The sequence below is a fragment of the Diceros bicornis genome, chromosome 31 (genome assembly GCF_020826845.1).
Source record: "Diceros bicornis minor isolate mBicDic1 chromosome 31, mDicBic1.mat.cur, whole genome shotgun sequence".
In the NCBI taxonomy this organism is placed as follows: Eukaryota; Metazoa; Chordata; class Mammalia; order Perissodactyla; family Rhinocerotidae; genus Diceros; species Diceros bicornis.
In genome coordinates this window covers 16,968,779-16,987,528 of record NC_080770.1, presented here as the reverse complement: position 1 = coordinate 16,987,528, position 18,750 = coordinate 16,968,779, and the positions used below count along the sequence as shown (strand labels likewise).

At 37.1% G+C, this 18,750-nt stretch overlaps 1 protein-coding gene across 1 annotated transcript; it reads left to right on the top strand.

The window, feature by feature from the left end:
* The first annotated feature begins 6,096 nt into the window (after window positions 1–6,096).
* On the top strand, window positions 6,097–7,026 carry LOC131395604 (putative olfactory receptor 5AK3). Its single transcript, XM_058527464.1, has one exon. It carries the CDS (start codon window positions 6,097–6,099, stop codon window positions 7,024–7,026), a length of 930 nt encoding a protein of 309 aa, XP_058383447.1.
* Window positions 7,027–18,750: the final 11,724 nt, after the last annotated feature.

Sequence of the window (18,750 nt, the reverse complement as noted above, 5' to 3'; positions counted from 1 at the left end):
GTCCCTTCTGGAAACTGAACATCTCTTGAGCAGAGAATGACTAATCAATGTTGTTTTTTCCAATTCTATGTCAGCCCCAGAACCTCAGATTCTCAAGGGAGCAGGTATTGATCCCTTAGGCCCCAGCTATAAAATCCCCAATTAGGAGGAACCACACAGAGAGACCTTAGAGGACAATCAGCCTGCACCAGTTACAGAAAGAGAATCTGGAGGCTACATGGTTGTAAGTAAAACAAAGTCAATCCCAGTTTTCAACATCAGCTATGTATCATTGCAGTGTGTGCAGGAAGTGGCAGAGCAAAAGGGTCAGAGCTACAGGTCTACCATGCTTTGTCCCCAGACCAGGGGGAATCCCTTCATCACTGATGATGTAAGGGAAATGGAGAGAGCCCAAACTCATTTGGGCTGAGTGTTGCTTGGGTAAGGATATAAATGAACAAATAGTTGAATGAATCAGGCCATCAATCAATCAATTACTATTACGTGTCCTTGGTGTATTATTTGCCTGTGTTGTTATGGCCATTTGATGACCACTAATTCAATACCTGGCCTTGTGCTGGCAAGATTACATAAATTTGCTCACTTGAACCACACGCCACTGCAAATCAGGTTATACTTTTTCCTCTTCTTCTTTTTCTTTAACTTCTTCTTTTGAAAAAATTATGCATTCACAGAAAGTTGCAAAAATACTACAGAAAGGTTCCATGTATCCTTCACCCAGTTTTCCTTCAATGGTTATACCTTACAAAGGTATGACATCAAAGCAGGATTTTGATATTGGAGTGTGTGACAACGTGGTATGTCTATGTCACTTTATCACAGGTTTATGCAACCACCATTACAATCAAGATACAGACCTGTGCTATCACAGATGTCAGAGTCCATGCAGGCCTCCCTGGTGCTACCCCTTATAGTCAAATCACTCCCCTCCCCCTACCACCCTGACCCCTGGAAATCACTAGTCTATTCTCATCTGTATAATTTTGTCATTTTGAGAATGTTATATGAAAGGAATAATACACTATGTGACCTTTTGAGATTGGCTCTTTTTGACTCAGCATAATGCCCTTGCAATCCTCCTAAGTTGTTGTGCATATCAATAGTTTGTTCCTCTATATTGCTCAGTAATATTCCACAGTATGAATGTACCACAGTTTGTTTAGCCATCCCAAATTGGATGACATTTTGGTTGTTTACAGTTTTTGGCTATTGCAAATGAAGATGCATATCCAACTGCTCTGGCACTATTTATTGGATAAACTATCCTTCTTTTATGGAATTGCTTTTGCACATTTATCAAAAATTAGTTGCTTGTACCTGTGTGTTCTCTATTCTGCTCCATCTTTGTGTGTATCTATCTGCAAATTTTAAAGTGTTGATTCCTATAACTATATAATAAATGTTCCTATCAGGTCAAGTGATTCATCCCACTTTCCTTTTCAGAATTGTTTCAGCTGTTCTAAGCATTTTGTATTTCCACATAAATTTTAGAATAATTAGGTCCATATCCATAAAACATCTTTCAGGAATTTTGATAAGATTGCATTAAACCTGTATTAATTTAAAGGATAATTAACATTATATTATATTGAGTCGTCCAACCCATGAACACAGCATGTCTATTTATTTAGATCTTATTTGATCTCTTTCATTGGCATTTTGTAATTCTCAGCATACAACTTCAGTACAGGTTTCCTTAGATTTCCACTTGAGTATTTCAATTTTTGAGTGACTGTAAAGGATAATGTATTTTAATTTCAGTTCCCATGTGTCCTTTGTTAATATAGAAATACAATTAATTTTTGTATGATCATCTTACAGTCTACAACTTTACGGAACTCACTTATTAAGTCTAGAATTTTTGCTAGATTCCTTGGGATCTTCTACATAACCATCGCATCATCTGCAAAAGGGACAGTTTTATTTCTTCCTTTCTGATGTGTATGACTTTTATTCCTTTTCTTCCTTTATTCCACTGACTACACCTTCCAGAGCTATGCTGAATACAATTGGTGAGGATGAATATCTTTGCCTTGTAACCGATTTTAGGGGGCAAGCATTCAGTCTCTGACCACCAAGTATGATATTAACTGTAGGTTATTTGTAGATGTTTTTCATCAAGTTGAGGATGTTTCCTCTTATTACTAATTTTCTAAGATTTTTTAAAAGTATGAATAGGTGTTAAATTGGTCAAATGTCTTTTCTTAATCACTTTAAAAGATCCTGTGATTTTTCTTCTTTAGATTGTAAATATGGTGGATTACATATATTGATTTCAAATACTGACCCAGCCTTTTATCAATATAATAAACACCACTTGGTCATAGTGTATAATTATGTATACATATGTTATACAAAGATATACATTAAAAACACTATACATAAATCAAAATGGAATTCTAAAAAAGTCCATGTGACCCACAGAAAGCTAAGGAATATAAAACACAGAAACAGAAAAGACAGAAAAGAATAATAAAATGGGAAACTTAAGCCTTAGCATATCGATGACTACATAAAATGCAAATGTCTTCTTCAGTTTTAAAATGCTAAAAGTCATGAATTCCCATTTTTAAAATGAAAGTGAAAGTGCAGAAGTTTATAAGTTTAAAAAGTGAAGTTCTCTCTCACCCAATCCCATACCTATGGATAGCTTAAGTTTGGTTACTTAAGTAACAGTTACTACTTGAGAGTGTGCTGTGTATCCAACCCAACCTTTACCCCTTAGTAAATAAAGAGAATGAAAGCAAGAGGGAGTGGGCGTGAGAGAAAGAGTTTGATTTTTAAAATGGCCCACTCTCAATCTATCATTCTACAACTTACTTTTCTCATTTGATAATATGACATGGGCACCTTTGTGTAAGAGTGTATATTTCTCTTGTCCATTTTGGACTGTGTATTGATCCATAATATGAATCTACTGTGATCTATTTAACCTTACTTCCAAACTTTTGTTGTTGTAAATAGTGTTTCAAAGGACATCATTAATTTCTAAGTAAGTTCTGTGATCTCCCTTCTACAGAGGAAGGAACTGAGGCTGAAGGGAGTTACGTCCTTTGTCTCTTTTAACTTGTGGGACAAGAACTCAAACCCAGGTCTGCTGGTTTCCTTTCCACTGCCCAGTGCTGAATATGCAGGAAGCTTCAGAAGCACTGAGACTCATTATAGGCTAAGCACATTCAAAATACTCAGGTAGTTCGTGATTTTCTTCATAGCATTCTATTGATTACCAAATGACTTCACCGTAGATGAAACAAAGAATTTCATACTGAGCCAACTGTCTTTAACTACAGATTTTGTCTGTGGAGGTGGGCGGTGGGGCTTGACCTGGTTTCCTTAGCTCTTGAAGAGTCCCCATGATGTCATCATTATGACATATTATTGAATCAGAATTATTAACGTCAAATTAGTATAATAAATATAATTATAATTACCCTATAAAGATTCTAGATTAAGTGGACTGCTGATCTAGCTTCCTCTGATAAGTGCTTCTACTCACTGCTTGGAATCCTCCTTGAAAGGGCTGCATTTCAGGTGTTTTACAGGAAGTTAACCTGAGGAAGGAACTTGCAATAGTTCCTCAGCCTTCACTAAGCATTGAATTGAAGAGAATTGTTTCTTGGTCTTTTACTACAAAGTTATCCCACTGTGCATATTTCTCAAAATATTTAAAGAACCAGAGAAGCCCGTATCAACAACAGGCTCAGTTGGCTACATTCCTCCCCCTAAAGACACATTCTTACTGACCATCTCATCTATGTGCGTATATAGCTCTGCTCAGAGTTACTGGCATCAGAGTAAAGGAACCCTCTAACGATGCACTGGGGATGTGGATATTCCCACTATGATCAACTTCTTTTATTACATAGTATTTTATGTGTGTAAATGCAGAAAATTATATGAAGAATAATGCAATTACAACATATTTAGCCATGATATAATTCAAAATACAAATAATGGCTGATATATTTAGACCCCTTATGTACCCTTCAATTATCCACCATGAAATTAACAATTATCCTACAATGTATGTATATAAATCTCATGTGTCTGTTTGTGTGTGTGTGTGTGTGTGTGTGTGTGTGTGTGTGTGTGTGTGTGTTTGGGGGAAAGGTTGTTTGTTAGTTCAAAAAATGTTCCTTCTCCATTTGTAGTTTCTGCTGCCTCCTAGTGGCCTTTTTTTCTTTCTTTGTTCTTCAGTTAATTGTTAAGCCATGTTTTTCTGTTCATGTTGATGAGTGAAGGAAATCTCTAGGTCTTAGCTGAGCTACTGATGATGTGTTTTAGTATAATTTGCTTCTTAGAGGCCCTTAACCAATACTCATTCTTTCAATACACCCATCAGCCCTCTTCCAGTGTACCTGTTGATATCAATTCCTGAGCCTTTTGAGGATTCTGCAGTATGAATCAAGTTGATTCTCAGTTTTCAACATTTTTGGCTCAGAATTTGGTTTTCTTGGGTCTGATGAATTATTTCTCACACATCAATCCACTTTCCAGGTTGAACACTTGTACTATTCATATATCTTCATATGTTTATGCCTTTTGAAAAAAAAATCCTTATTGTGGTATGTGACTTCAATGACATTGCTAAAAATAAGACTGCTGATGTAACAAATAAATTCCAAAATCTCAGTGACTTATTGCAATAGAAGTTCTCAATCACATAAAATCCAATGAAGGAAAGGGGATGCTGTCAGGGGGCTCTGCTGCACACAGACATTTGAGAACACAGCCTTAAGGAGGCTACAATAAGGAACACAGGTAAGGTTGCCAGACTTAGCAAATAAAAACAAAAGAGGCTCAGTTAAATTTGAACTGCAATAAATAGCAAGTTATTTTCATATAAATATTTCCCAGGCAATATTTAAGTCACACTTCTACTAAAAAATTTCTGGTATATATCTATAATTCAAGTTTAACTGAGTGTTCTGTATTTTATCTGGCAACCCTAACATATAGCTTCCAACGTTTCTCTGAATGTCAATATCGAGCCAAGAGATGAGAAGAAAAGGGAGTAGAAAGTCATATGGTTCCAGTTTGAGAGGAGTGGGGAGAGATTGGTTCACTCTTAGAAGTAGTGTTCATTACTATGGCTCATGTTCCATGGGCAGAACATGGTATCATGGCCACACATGAGAAAGTTTGGTTGGAAGTGTGCACTGACACTGTGCTCAGAAGAAAAGACAAGTGTATTGATGAGCAGCAAGTCTGTTTCTGCCATGCCAGTGGTCCATGATACATTCCTCCACAATGAGCAGTGCTCAGCAGTATGGAATGGTGTTTAAAAGTAAAGGCATTGGAATCAGGGAGTTTGAGGACTTTCAATATATTAAAAATCATGGATGAAGACATCTCAGCTGTCTACCTAACCAGATACAGGGGTAGCATGACTCAAAGTAGAAAACAAAGAGATTTATCACTAAAAATGAGCTATCATTATGTATTAATAAAATTTTTTAAAGATGATTTGTCCTGCAGCTAGGTTATAACTAAAAAGAAAGACAATTCAATGGGAAATGCAAATCTATCTCTCAGAAACCAATACATATATGTATTTATATGTAAAATGAGAGGATTATCTGGCTTGTAAAGAATGTCACCTAAATGGAAGGTGCATGCTAAGGACAGTAGCACAGACACCCTGAAACCTTCAAACACATGTGGACCATAACATATCTCAGAAAATTCTGTAATTAATTCTACTATTTTCAGGAGTTTGAACCAGGATTAAAATGATAAATGGCTGATAAAAACTATAGCTTGTTGAAAAGGTAAAAAATCATACTGACGTATTGCTTTAAGCAAATATGGATACCTGTTTAATATAGTGGAGACATGTTTTAATCTATATTTCTCAATATTCTTTATTTTGAAAATGAATCCATTGCGCACATATCACTGTTTATGTGGTGGTTTCTTATCAAGAAAATATGAGGAATATTTCAGAAGCTATAAACCATGTTGGGAGTATTTGCCATGAAAATCCAATTCAAATAAAGTGATATGAAATGTTAAAGGCTTATCCTTTCAATAAGTTACCAATATTTCCCTTCTTTTCTTGGTCCTGCTCTTGGTCCTTTCTAGACTTTTGTAGCCATGCCACAAGGAAATAGCACTGAAGTGAGAGAATTCTTTCTTCTGGGATTCAGTGACCAACACAAATTGAAGTATATCATCTTCATTGTGCTTCTAGTGATCTATGTGACCTCCATGGTGAGTAACATTGGAATGATCCTACTCATGAGGACAGATTCCAGACTTCAAACACCCATGTACTTTTTCCTACAACATTTGGCTTTCGTTGACATCTGTTATACCTCTGCTATCACTCCCAAGATGCTACAAAATTTGACAGTAGAAAATAAATCAATATCTTTTGGGGGCTGTGTCACACAATTATTGGTTTATGCAACATTTGCTACCAGTGACTGTTACCTCCTGGCTGCTATGGCAGTGGATCGGTATGTAGCCATCTGTAACCCACTTCGCTATCCCCTAGTCATGTCTCGAAGAACCTGCATACAATTGGTAGCTGGTTCATATGTCATAGGCTCAATAAATGCTTCTGTACACACGGGTTTCACATTTTCACTGTCCTTCTGCAAATCCAATGCCATCAATCACTTTTTCTGTGATGTTCCCGCAATTCTCATCCTTTCCTGCTCCAACATTGACATCAACATCATGCTACTTGTTGTCTTTGTGGGATTTAATTTGATGTTAACTGTGTTAGTTGTCATCTTTTCCTACATATACATCATGGTCGCCATCCTAAAGATGTCTTCTACTGCAGGGAGGAAAAAAGCATTCTCCACATGTGCTTCTCACCTTACAACTGTCACCATTTTCTATGGAACCCTGTCATACATGTACGTCCAGCCTCATTCTAATAATTCCCAGGAGAATATGAAAGTGGCCTCCATATTTTATGGTATTGTGATTCCCATGTTGAATCCCCTGATCTATAGTTTGAGAAATAAGGAGGTAAAAGAAGCTATAAAATTGATGGGAAAATATTTCATCTAGATTGGAATGGAATTGTTAAAATTCAGCACATGAAAGCATTCAGTAGAGATATTTGACCACTGTTTATTGTTTCTGAAATTAGGATCACATTCACATCTTAAACCAATGCTACCTGTTTCAATAGATAAGTTCTTAGAATGTGAGAATACAGTAACATCTCAGAAGAGTAATTTTCCTGTAAATATAGTTTGAAAAACATATCTCATACTACCCATGAAGAAGGGTTTTATTGAAATTATTTAAAATATTAAGATGTATAGACTTTACAGGGTATTTATTTCTTTCAGATATATTTCAAATATGTTATTAAAGCCTGGGCAATCCCAATTTTGTATATAATCAATATTAAAATTGAAGTTCATTAGTATCCCTTCATATAAACAGGTTTCCTAAATTGCCCACAAAGAGGCTCTTTATATGTTCTCTTCCAATTATAGCATAAACCTTAATGTAAAATAAACATATTTCTTTGAAGAGCACCTTCAGGCTATATGTTCTACCTAATAGTCTCATATTAGTTACATTCTCTAGCAATTGAAAACACTTATCTCTTGTGTGAGGTTATGACTTCTTTTTATCGTTAGTCTTTTGTCATTCTCTTTATTCTGAATGCATCTCTTTCTTGCATAGGGTAAGGAAACTCCTAGAAACATTTTCTATATCTCTCTCCAGTAGAGATAGAAAATCTAGAACATGGATGGATCCAAAAAAGTAAACAATGGTCATTCATTTACGAAAGGCATACCAATCACTTTAGTCCAGAGAAACAACTTTAAACTATAGGAATTCAATGAGAAGTTGAAGAGAGGCCAACAGCCCTTTGAATCAGGAAGATAAACTGTTGACGAAAAAGTGTTAGTAGATAGATTGAAGGTGCTTATTAGAAAGATTGATGAAAATCTCCACAGGGATCTAGAGATGCTATACTGTCTAGATGAAAAAGCAAGTTTCAGGGGCTGGCCCAGTGGCATAGTGGTTAAGTTCACATGCTCCACTTTGATGACCCAGGGTTTGCAGGTTCAGATCTCAGGTGTGGACCTATGCACCACTTATAAAGTAGAGGAATATGGGCACAGATGTTAGCCCAGCACCAATCCTCCTCAGCAAAAAAAAAAAAAAAAAAAGAGGATTGGCAACAGATGTTAAGTCAGGGCTAATCTTTCTCACCAAAAAAAAAAGAAAAGGAAAGGAAGTTTCACATCAGAATAACAGTAGACAGTCTAATGAACTGCCCAGAAAATGTACTGTTAAGTAACATCTCAAAGCGTTTGGGGCATGAGAAGGAGATATATTTTTCAAATACAATATCCTGCATAACTTCTAAAAGAAGAGAAAAGATTAATCTGAAGTCCATGTACAATGACCAGAATCTCCCCAGCAAAATGTTTGTCTTTATAAAGGAAGAGATCGTCTACCCAAGGCAGGCCCAGGTATCTTCAAATGCCAGGACCAGGGGCAGGTGCTGGAGAGTCATTGGCAAAATAGACAGAGGATGTCCTGAGCCCTTGGAGGGGAAAACTAGAGACTAATGTACAGTATGGTGACTATAGTTAAAATATTGTATCATACAATTGAAATTTGCTAAGATGTCAAGTATACTTTAAGTAATATCACCCCCCCTAAAAAGAAAGAATGCAATAACTATGTGAGGTGATTGTTATGCTAATGAGCTTGATTGTGGTGATCATTTTATGATGTATACCAATATCAAAATATCAATTTGTACACTTTAAATATATACAAATTTGGTCATTGTACCTCAATAAAGATGGGAGAAAGGTGATAAAAAACAAAAGCTTAGTACATGTTGGGAAGTCTAAGTGGCCAAATTGGAAATAGGGCACAAAATGGAGAGTCACATATCATTGTGCATTCAATACTGGAGTGAAAGAAATCCCAAAAGGAAATAAGCTCTGTGACAAATAAACAACAGCAATGAAATCCCCGAGGCATATATGAAGGAGGAAAGAGTTGTTCTGGGTTCTGGCCTGGGGATGATTAGTGACTGTTAGCACTTATCCAAGAGAGAATCTTCCTTTCTGAGGTTATATGGATTAGTGATGGTCTGATGTGGCATAATCATACATTGTTTCATAAATCATCAGCTACACTTTAGGTTGTTTGGGCCCACCCTAGACTGAGGAGAACAGGAAATATAGACCCCAAGCTTGACTGAGTCAATACTTTGCACAACCATTTATTTATTTGCAGTTTCAAACATTTATGGAGGGCCTAGTATAGAATCACTGAGCACCCATAATGGAATCAGATACTATCTCTAGTAACAGATTAAGTAAGCACCTGAGTCACTCAAAAAAGTGTTTTATAAAGATGCTGTTTCCCAAGGAAAGGGAGGGATTGAAATGTAGGACTCATTCACAGCCTAGAATAGCAGCCCAGGAGCCTGAGAGAGCCAACTGGAAGGGTAGTTAGAGGCCAAGACAGGATTAAGACGAAGCAAATATCCATGAAGCAGAATCCCAAAGCTCAACCATCGAGTGGAAACCCTCTTAAAATGTGAAATCACTGAAGAATAAAAATGAATGTCCAGCTGCTTTGGCTTGGCCGCGTTCAGACTCCAACAGATTGGCACCAGGTACTTCTGCCCAGCTGCACTCCAATTCCAGCTTCTTGGGCCCAGTGGTGCTCCAGCTGCAGCTCCTGCTTCTTTGGCCCAGCCACATTTCAGCTGCAGCTACTTCAACCCAGCCGTGTTCCAGATCCAGCTGTTCCCATACTCCAGCTCCAGCTGCTTCCACTCAGCTGCACTGAAGCTTGGCCGTGCTCCAGCTCCGGCTTCTTCAGATCACCCGCTCCCAAGCCCCAGCTGCTTTGGCCTAGCCACACTCCAGTCCCAGCTGTTCCTGTGCTCCAGCTCCAGCTGTTCCCACGCTCCAGCCCCAGCAGCCTCTGTTCAGCAGTGCTTCAATCCAGCTATGCTTCAGCTCAGCCACACCTCAGCTCAGCCATGGGCAAACCAGAGCTCCCTCAGATTGAGGCAGGCACAGAATACACAACTCTTGACCCCCACCCAGTGGTGGCAAGAGAAAACTGCAATCAGATATTTTCAATATGATGAAAAATAAGCCAAAGCCAACAGGCACTATGCAAAAATATATTAACTCTCCAGACCAAAAGGAAAATGACAAGCACCCAGAAATCAACGCTGAAAGCACAGAAATTCATAACCTTAATGACAGAGAATTCAAAATAGCTATCATAAAAAATCTTAATGAAATACAAGCAAATACAGATAGACAATTCAATGAAATCCAGAATTTCTTCACAAAAGAGATTGAAAATATAAAGAAAAACCAATCAGAAATCTTAGAGATGAAAAACACAATAGAGGAGATAAAGACAAATCTGGAAGCCTGAAACATCAGATCTGACAATATGGAGGAAAGAATTAGCAATATTGAGGACAGTGATGAATAAATGCTTCAGATGGAGGAGGAAAGAGAACCAGAGTTTTAAGAAATGAAGAAACTCTCTGAGATCTGACTCAATTAGGAAATCCAACATAAGGATTATAGGTACTCCAGAGGGAGAAGAGAGGGAAAAGGAGCAGAGAGCTTGTTCAAAGAAATAACACCTGAGAACTTCCTAAACCTGGGGAAGGAGCTGAAAATACCAGTGAATGAAATCAATACATCTCCTAAATATATCAACATGAAAAGACCCTCTCCAAGGCGTATAGCAGTAAAGCTGGCAAAAGTCAATGACAAAGAAAAAATATTAAGGGCAGCTAGACAAAAATATAAATAAATAAATAACATACAAAGGGATTCCTATCAGACTCTCAGCCGATTTCTTGACAGAAACTTTACAGGCTAAGAGAGAGTGGAACGACATATTCAAAATTATCAAAGATAAAAACCTTCAGCCAAGAATACTCTATCCAGCAAAAATATCCTTCAGATATGATGGAGAAATAATAACTATCCCTGATAAACAAAAGCTAACGGAGTTCATTGCTACAAGACCCCCATACAAGAAGAACTCAAGAAAGCCCTCATGCCTGGGGGAAAAAAAGAGAAGGGGGATACAAATATTTGAAAAAGGAGGAAAATAGTTCAACAAAACCAGAAAAAGTGCAGTTCTCTATCAGAATAGATTAGCAAACACTTAATTATAAAACCTAAGTTCAAGGGAAGGAAAACATCAAAAATAAATAGAACCTCATCTCTTTAACCACAAACTCAAGACACAAGACAGAATAGTTGTGACAACAATAACTTAGAAGGAGAAAAGGAAAGGGATTGAATTGACTTGGTCTAAGGGAATAAGAGGCCATCAGAAAATGGAATGTCACATCCATGAGATTTTTTATGCAAACCTCATGATAACCACTAAACAAATAATCAGAACAGAGTCACACACAATAAATAAAGAGAAAACTAAGAGAAGCATCATATGGAACTATCAAACTGAATTGGTAGTCAGAAACAAATAGGAAGAGAAACAAAAGAAATGCAAAAGAACGAGAAAATGAGCAATAAAATAGAAACATTAAACCCTCATATATCAATAATTACCCCAAATGTAAATGGGCTGAACTCTCCAATCAAAAGACACAGAGTGGTGGGATGGATTAAAAAACAAGACCCAAAAAATGGTGCCTCCAGGAAAAACATCTCAGCTCTAAACACAAAGATGGCCTCAGAGTGAAAAGATGGAAGATAATGCTCCAAGCTAATGGCAAAAAAAATAAAGCAGGTGTTGCCATACTTATATCAGACAAAGTAGGCTTCAAGATAAAACTTGTAATGAGAGACAAAGAGGGGCAATGTGTAATGATAAAAGGGACACTCCACCAAGAAGACATAACACTTATATATGCACCCAACGCAAGAGCACCAAAGTACATAAAGCAACTATTAACAAACCTAAAGGAGATATCAACAAGACAATAACAGTAGGGGACCTTAACACCCCACTTACATCAATGGATAGATCATCCAGACAGAAAGTCAATAAAGAAATAATGGACTTAAATGAAAAACTGGATGAGATGGAATTAATAGATATATAGAGAGAGCACTCCATCCAAAAACAGCAGGTTACACATTCTTCTCAAGCACACATGAAACGTTCTCAAGAATAGACCATATGTTGGGAAACAAGGCATGCATCTATAAATTTAAGAAGATTGAAATCATAACAAGCATCTTTTCAAACCATAATGCCATGAAGCTAGGAATCAACTATAAGGGGAAAAAAAAAAAACCCAGAAATGTGACACAGATGTGGAGACTAAACAACATGCTACTGAACAACCAATGGATCATTGATGAAATTAAAGGAGAAACCAAATCATATCTCGTGACAAATGAAAATGAAAATGCACCATACCAACTCATATGGGATGCAGCAAAAGTGGTCCTGAGAGGGAAACTGATAGTAATACCGGCCCACCTTAACAAAAAAGAAAAAGCTCAAGTGAGCAACCTCAACTTATGCCTAACAGAATTAGAAAAAGAAGAAGAAACAAAACCCAAAATCAGCAGAAGGAGGGAAATAATAAATATCATGCAGAAATAAAAGAAATCTAAACCAAAATACAGTAGAAAGGATCAATGAAACAAAGAGCTGGTTCTTTGAGAAAATAAATAAAATTGACAAACCCTTACCCAGACTCACTAAGGAAAAGAAGAGAGAAGGCTCAAATAAATAAAATTAGAAATGAAAAGGAGAAATTACAATGGATACCACAGAAATACAAAGGATTATATGAGAATACTATGAAAAACTATATTCCAACAAACTGGGTAATCTAGAAGAAATAGATAAATTCTTAGACTGATACAACCTCCCAAAACTGAATCAAGAAGAAATAGAGAATCTCAATAGACCAATCACAAGTAAAGAGATTGAAGCAGTAATAAAAACCTCCCCCAAAATAAAAGTCCAGGACCAGATGGCTTCTCTGGAGAATTTTACCAAACATTCGAAGAAGATTTAACACCTATCCTTCTCAAACTATTCCAAAAAGTAGAGGAAGATATAACACTTCCCCAAACATTCTATAAAGCCAACATCACTCTGATACCAAAGCCAGACAAGGACAATACTTAAAAGGAAAACTACAGACCAATATCCCTGATGAACTGGGATGCAAAACTCCTCAACAAAATATTGGCAAACTGAATACAGTAATACATTAAAAAGATCATACACCGTGATCAAGTGGGATTTATACCAGGGACACAAGGATGGTTCAACAGCTGCAAATCAATCAATGTGATACACCACGTTAACAAAATGAGGAAGGAAAACCATACAATCATCTCAATAGATGCAGAGAAAGCATTTGACAAGATCCAACATCCATTTAGGATAAAAGCTCTCAACAAAATGGGTATAGAAGCAAAGTACCTCAACATAACAAAGGCCATATACGAGAAACCCACAACCAACATCATACTCAACGGGGAAAAACTGAAAGCCAACCATCTGAAAGCAGGAACAAGACAAGGGTGCCCACTCTCACCACTCTTATTCAACATAGTACTGGAGGTTGTGGCCAGAGCAATTAGGCAAGTAAAAGGAATAAAATGAATACAAATAGGTAACACAGATGTGAAACTCTCACTGTTTCAGGATGACATGATCATATAGGTAGAAAACCCTAAATAATCCATTGGAAAACTATTGGAAATAATTAACAACTACAGCAAAGTTGCAGGGTACAAAATCAACTTGCAGAAATCAGTTGCATTTGTATATGCCAACAACTAACTAACAGAAAAAGAACTCAAGAAGACAATCTCATTTATAACTGCAACAAAAAGAATAAACTATCTAGGAATAAACTTAACCAAGGAAGTGAAAGACCTATACAAGGTCTTTATACCTATAAGATAATACCTATAAGATATTATTGAGTGAAATCAATGATAACATAAAGAAATGGGAAAATATCACATGCACATGGATTGGAAGAATAAACATTGTTAAAATGTCTATATTACCTAAAGCAATCTACAGATTAAATGCAATGTCAATCAGAATCCCAAGGAAATTCTTCACAGACATAGACAAAGAATACTAAAATTCATATGGGGCAACAAAGGACCCCAAATAGCTAAAACAATCCTTAGAAAAAAGAACAAAGCTGGAGGCATCACAATCCCTGACTTCAAAACATACTGTGAAGCGATAGTAATCAAAACAGCATGGTACTAGTACAAAAACAGACACATAGATCAATGGAACAGAATTGAAGGTCCAGAAATAAAACCACACATCTACGGGCAGCTAGTCTTTGACAAAGGAGCTAAGAACATACAATGGAGAAAGGAAAGTCTCTTCAATAAATGGTGCTGGGAAAATTGGACAGTCACTTGTAAAACAATGAAAGTAGACCATCTTCTTTCGCCATACACAAAAATTAATTCAAAATGGATTAAAGACCTGAAGGTGAGATCTGAAACTATAAAACTCCCGGAAGAAAATATAGGCAGTATACTATTTGTCATTGATCATAAACGGATCTTTTTGAATTTCATGTCTACTTGGACAAGGGAAACAAATGAAAAAAATGAATAAGTGGGACAACATATTAAAGAACTTCTACAAGGCAAATGAAACCAGGATCATAATGAATAGGCAACCCACCAGCTGGGAAAAAATACTTGTAAACCATATATCTGACAAGGGATTAATCTCCATAGTATACAAAGACCTCACACAACAGAACAACAAAAAAACAACCCAATCAAAAAATGGGTAGATGAAATGAACAGACAATTCTCCAAAGAAGATATACAGATGGCCAATAGGCACATGAAAAGATGTTCAACATCACTAATCATCAGGGAAATGCAAATCAAACCACACTAAAATATCATCTTACACACATTAGAATGGCCATAATCACCAAGACAGGAAACAATAAATGCTGGAAAGGCTGTGGAGAAATGGGAACACTAATTCACTGCCATTGGGAATGCAAACTGGTGCAGCCTCTATGGAAAATGGTATGGAAATACCTCAAAAAATTAAAAATAGAAATAGCTTATGATCCAGCTATCCCACTACTGGATATCTACCCAACGAACCTGAAATCAACAATCCAAAGAGGCTTATGCACCCATACGTTCATTGCAGCATTATTCACTATAGCCAAGGCATAGAAGCCACCCAAGCGTCCCTCGACTGATGATTGAATCAAGAAGATGTGGTGTATATATATATATATATATATATATATATATATATATATATACACCATGGAATGCTACTCAACCATAAAAAAATATAAAATCATATCATTTGCAACAACATGGATGAACCTGGAGGGTATTATGTTAAGTGAAATAAGCCTGAAAGGGAAAGACAAACACCACACGATTTCACTCATAAGTGGGCGATAAACCAACACATGGATAGAGAGAACTGTTTGGTTGTTACCAGGGGCAAGAGGGGTGAGGGGTGGGCACAAGGGGTGAAGGGAGGCATTTATATGGTGACTGACAACCAATAATGAACAAAAAAAATTTCACAATAAAGAAAAAAAGTTATTTAAAATATGAATTAGTAATAAAAGCCTGCTGAATATGTAGCAAAAGAAAGAAAAATGAATGCACTATTAATACACACAATTTGGAAGAATCATCAGAGAATTGTACTAAGTGAAAAAAGCCAATCCCAAAGGTTATATGCTGTATGGTTCCATTTATTTAAGAGATTAGTTGTTACCTGTGGTTCGGGATGCAGTGAAGTAGGGGTGGGGGAAGGAGGAGGAAAAGGAAGGAGTGGGAGTGGTTATAAAAAAACAATACAAGGGATCCTTGTGGTTTGGGAACTGTTCAGTTTCTTGACTGTGGTGGTGAGTAGAGGAAACTACAGAAGTGATAAAATTTTATAGAACTTAACAAACACGCACAGTAATGGGGAAATCTGAATAAAATCAGTGGATTGCATCAATATCGATATCCTGGTTGTGATATTTATACTATCATCTTGCAAAAAGTTACCATTGGAGGTGTATTCATTTTCTGTTGCTGCTGTAACAAATTACTGCAAATTTAGTGGCTTACAACAATGCAAATTTATTATCTTACAGTTCTATAAGTCAGCAGACCAAAATGAGCCTCTAGAAAAAAGTGTCAGCAGGGCTGTGTTCCTTTTGGGGGATTCTAGGGGAGATCCATTTCCTTGATTTTTTCAGCTTGTAGAAGCCAACTGTATCCTTAGCTTATAGCCTACTTTCTCTCCACCTCCAATGTTACCATCCCAGCATCTTCAAATCTCCCCGACTCTCACTTTTCTACCTCCCTCTTCCAATTTTAGGACTCTTAGAAAATCCAGAAAAGACTCTCCACAGCAAGATCAGGTGATTAACAAATTTAATACCGTCTGCAACCTTACTTTCTCTTTGCCATGTAACCTAACATACTCATAGATTCCAGGGACTAGGATATGGACATCTTGGGGAAACTGTTACTCTGGCTATCACAGGAGGAAAATAGGCAAAGTGCACAAAGGACCACTTTGCATTATTTCTTACAACTGCACATGAATCTATAATCATCTCAACAAAAGTTCTGTTAAAATATATTTAGTGAAAATGTTTGTTAATCTATGCTGTGGTTAACTTTATTTTCACTGTGCTGATCATCATCTTCTCATACACATATATCTTCCAGCATCTTGGGCTTGCCCTCTACTTTAGGGGAAGATAAAGGCCTTCCCCCACAGATGTCTTCCCTCTGACAGCTGTCACCATTTTCTCTGGGGCCCTCTGTTACATGTACTTACCGCCTAGATCTACTGAGTCTCAGGAGCAGTTAAAAGCAGCATCCATATTTTATGGCATTACGATTCTCGTGTTAAACCTCCTTATCTAGTGCCTATGAAATAAAGAAGTAAAAGAAGCTCTACAATCAATAAGGACTAAGTCCTTCCCACTTGGGCGTAAATTACTAACAAAGAGTGCCAGAAGCATCCAAGTGGTGAGTGCTCTTCCGAATTTGCTGATATCACATTGGCCATAGCAAGTCACATCGCTAACCCAGATTCGAAGAGTTGGAGTAATTGACTCCACCACTTAATGCAAGGCTCTGCAACATCACATTGCAACGCTGTAGATGCATGGAGAGAAAGAATTTGGGGCTATTTTTATAACCTACCACATCGTGTTCCTACCCAGAGTAAATCGTTTTCTAACTGACACTCTGATCATGATATGATTCATATTGCCATAAATGTATATATGAGAAACACTCAAATTTAATCTCTGAAAACATAATAGTAATTTGTATTTTGCACATTATTGTATCCCCAGCAGCCATTAATGGTCTGTAATATATTAAATTAAGCTCATTAATTATATAAGTAAGCTCACAAACTACTTACTGAATGAATGAACAGAGAATGCAGAGAGAAAACTTTACTGTAGTTACTCCAGTGAGAAAGAATACTAGCCACAGCCCAGTCTAGATAACTGTGCTTTCTTGTAGCAGCCCATGTTTTATAAGGACTTTTTGGGTCCAGCAACTGTCTGTAAAACATTATGAAGGAGGCTCAATTCTTCAACGAAAATTTGAAGTCAAGGATTAGCAAAGATGTTTAACTCTATAGGAAATAGTCATCTAGACCAAGATAGAAGAAAATATGGCATCACACACAAAAGTTTCAGACAAGAATGACGTGGAAAAGAGAATACCTTCAGAAGCTGAAAGAAAGAATCTATTCACCATCCCTTATGTGTATTCACCCACTGTGGCAAAATACAGTTGGTTGTCTATCCATGGTCCATTCTCTCTAATTCCTTCCTAAAAGATCTCCGGTGTTATGAGGAAGGTGATGCAGCAAGATAAATAAGTTCTTTACTTCTCAGCTGCCATTGTAGCTAGGGCGATATGTGTCTTAATTTGCATTCCTGAAACATGGACTTGAGTAAAGGTAATGTATGTAAGAATGTGTAATGAAGAATTAACCTTACCTAAAAAAAAGGTCTGGACTTTGCCCTCTGCTACTGGGAGGTGGTCTCGAAGTTCCTAGAACATCCTCCCTAATACAAGTGTGTTTGTTGGCCTGGAGGCTTTGGCACTGGACAGTCTAAAAGTGTGACTTATGACGGGGGCTTTGGGACATGCCATGTCAGTTCCAACCTCCAGAGGAACTGGAGACTAAAGGTATTACCTGAACCTCCGGGAGAGGTTGGGCACTAAAGCTCAGCCATGTGAACAATATATCATAGAGCCCACATAAAAACTCTCATCACCAAAAGCTCAGGTGAGCTTCCCTGGCTGACCATACTCCATGCATATTGTTACACGTTGACACCTGGAGGGTGATGCATCCCTGAGGATGATGGAAATTTCATGTTTAGAAACCTCACAGACCTTATTCTACACAGTTCTTCTTTTGGCTGGTTCTAATTTGTATCCTTCTGGTATACTAAAACTGTAGTTCTATATATAGTATTTTCCTGGCATCTTAGTCAGTTTAGGCTCTATTACAAATTGCCATACACTGAGTGTCTTATAAACAGGGAGGTTAGAAGTTTGAGGTCAGGGTGTCAACGTAATCATATTCTGGTGAGAATACTCTTCTGGGTTGCAGACTGCTGACCTCTCATCATGTCCTTAGACAGTGAAAAATGAGAGCTCTCTAGGATCTCTTTTATAAGGGCATGAATACTATTCATGAGGGTTGCACCCTCGTGATTTAATTACCTTTCAAAGTCCCCAACTCCTAAAACCATCAAATTGA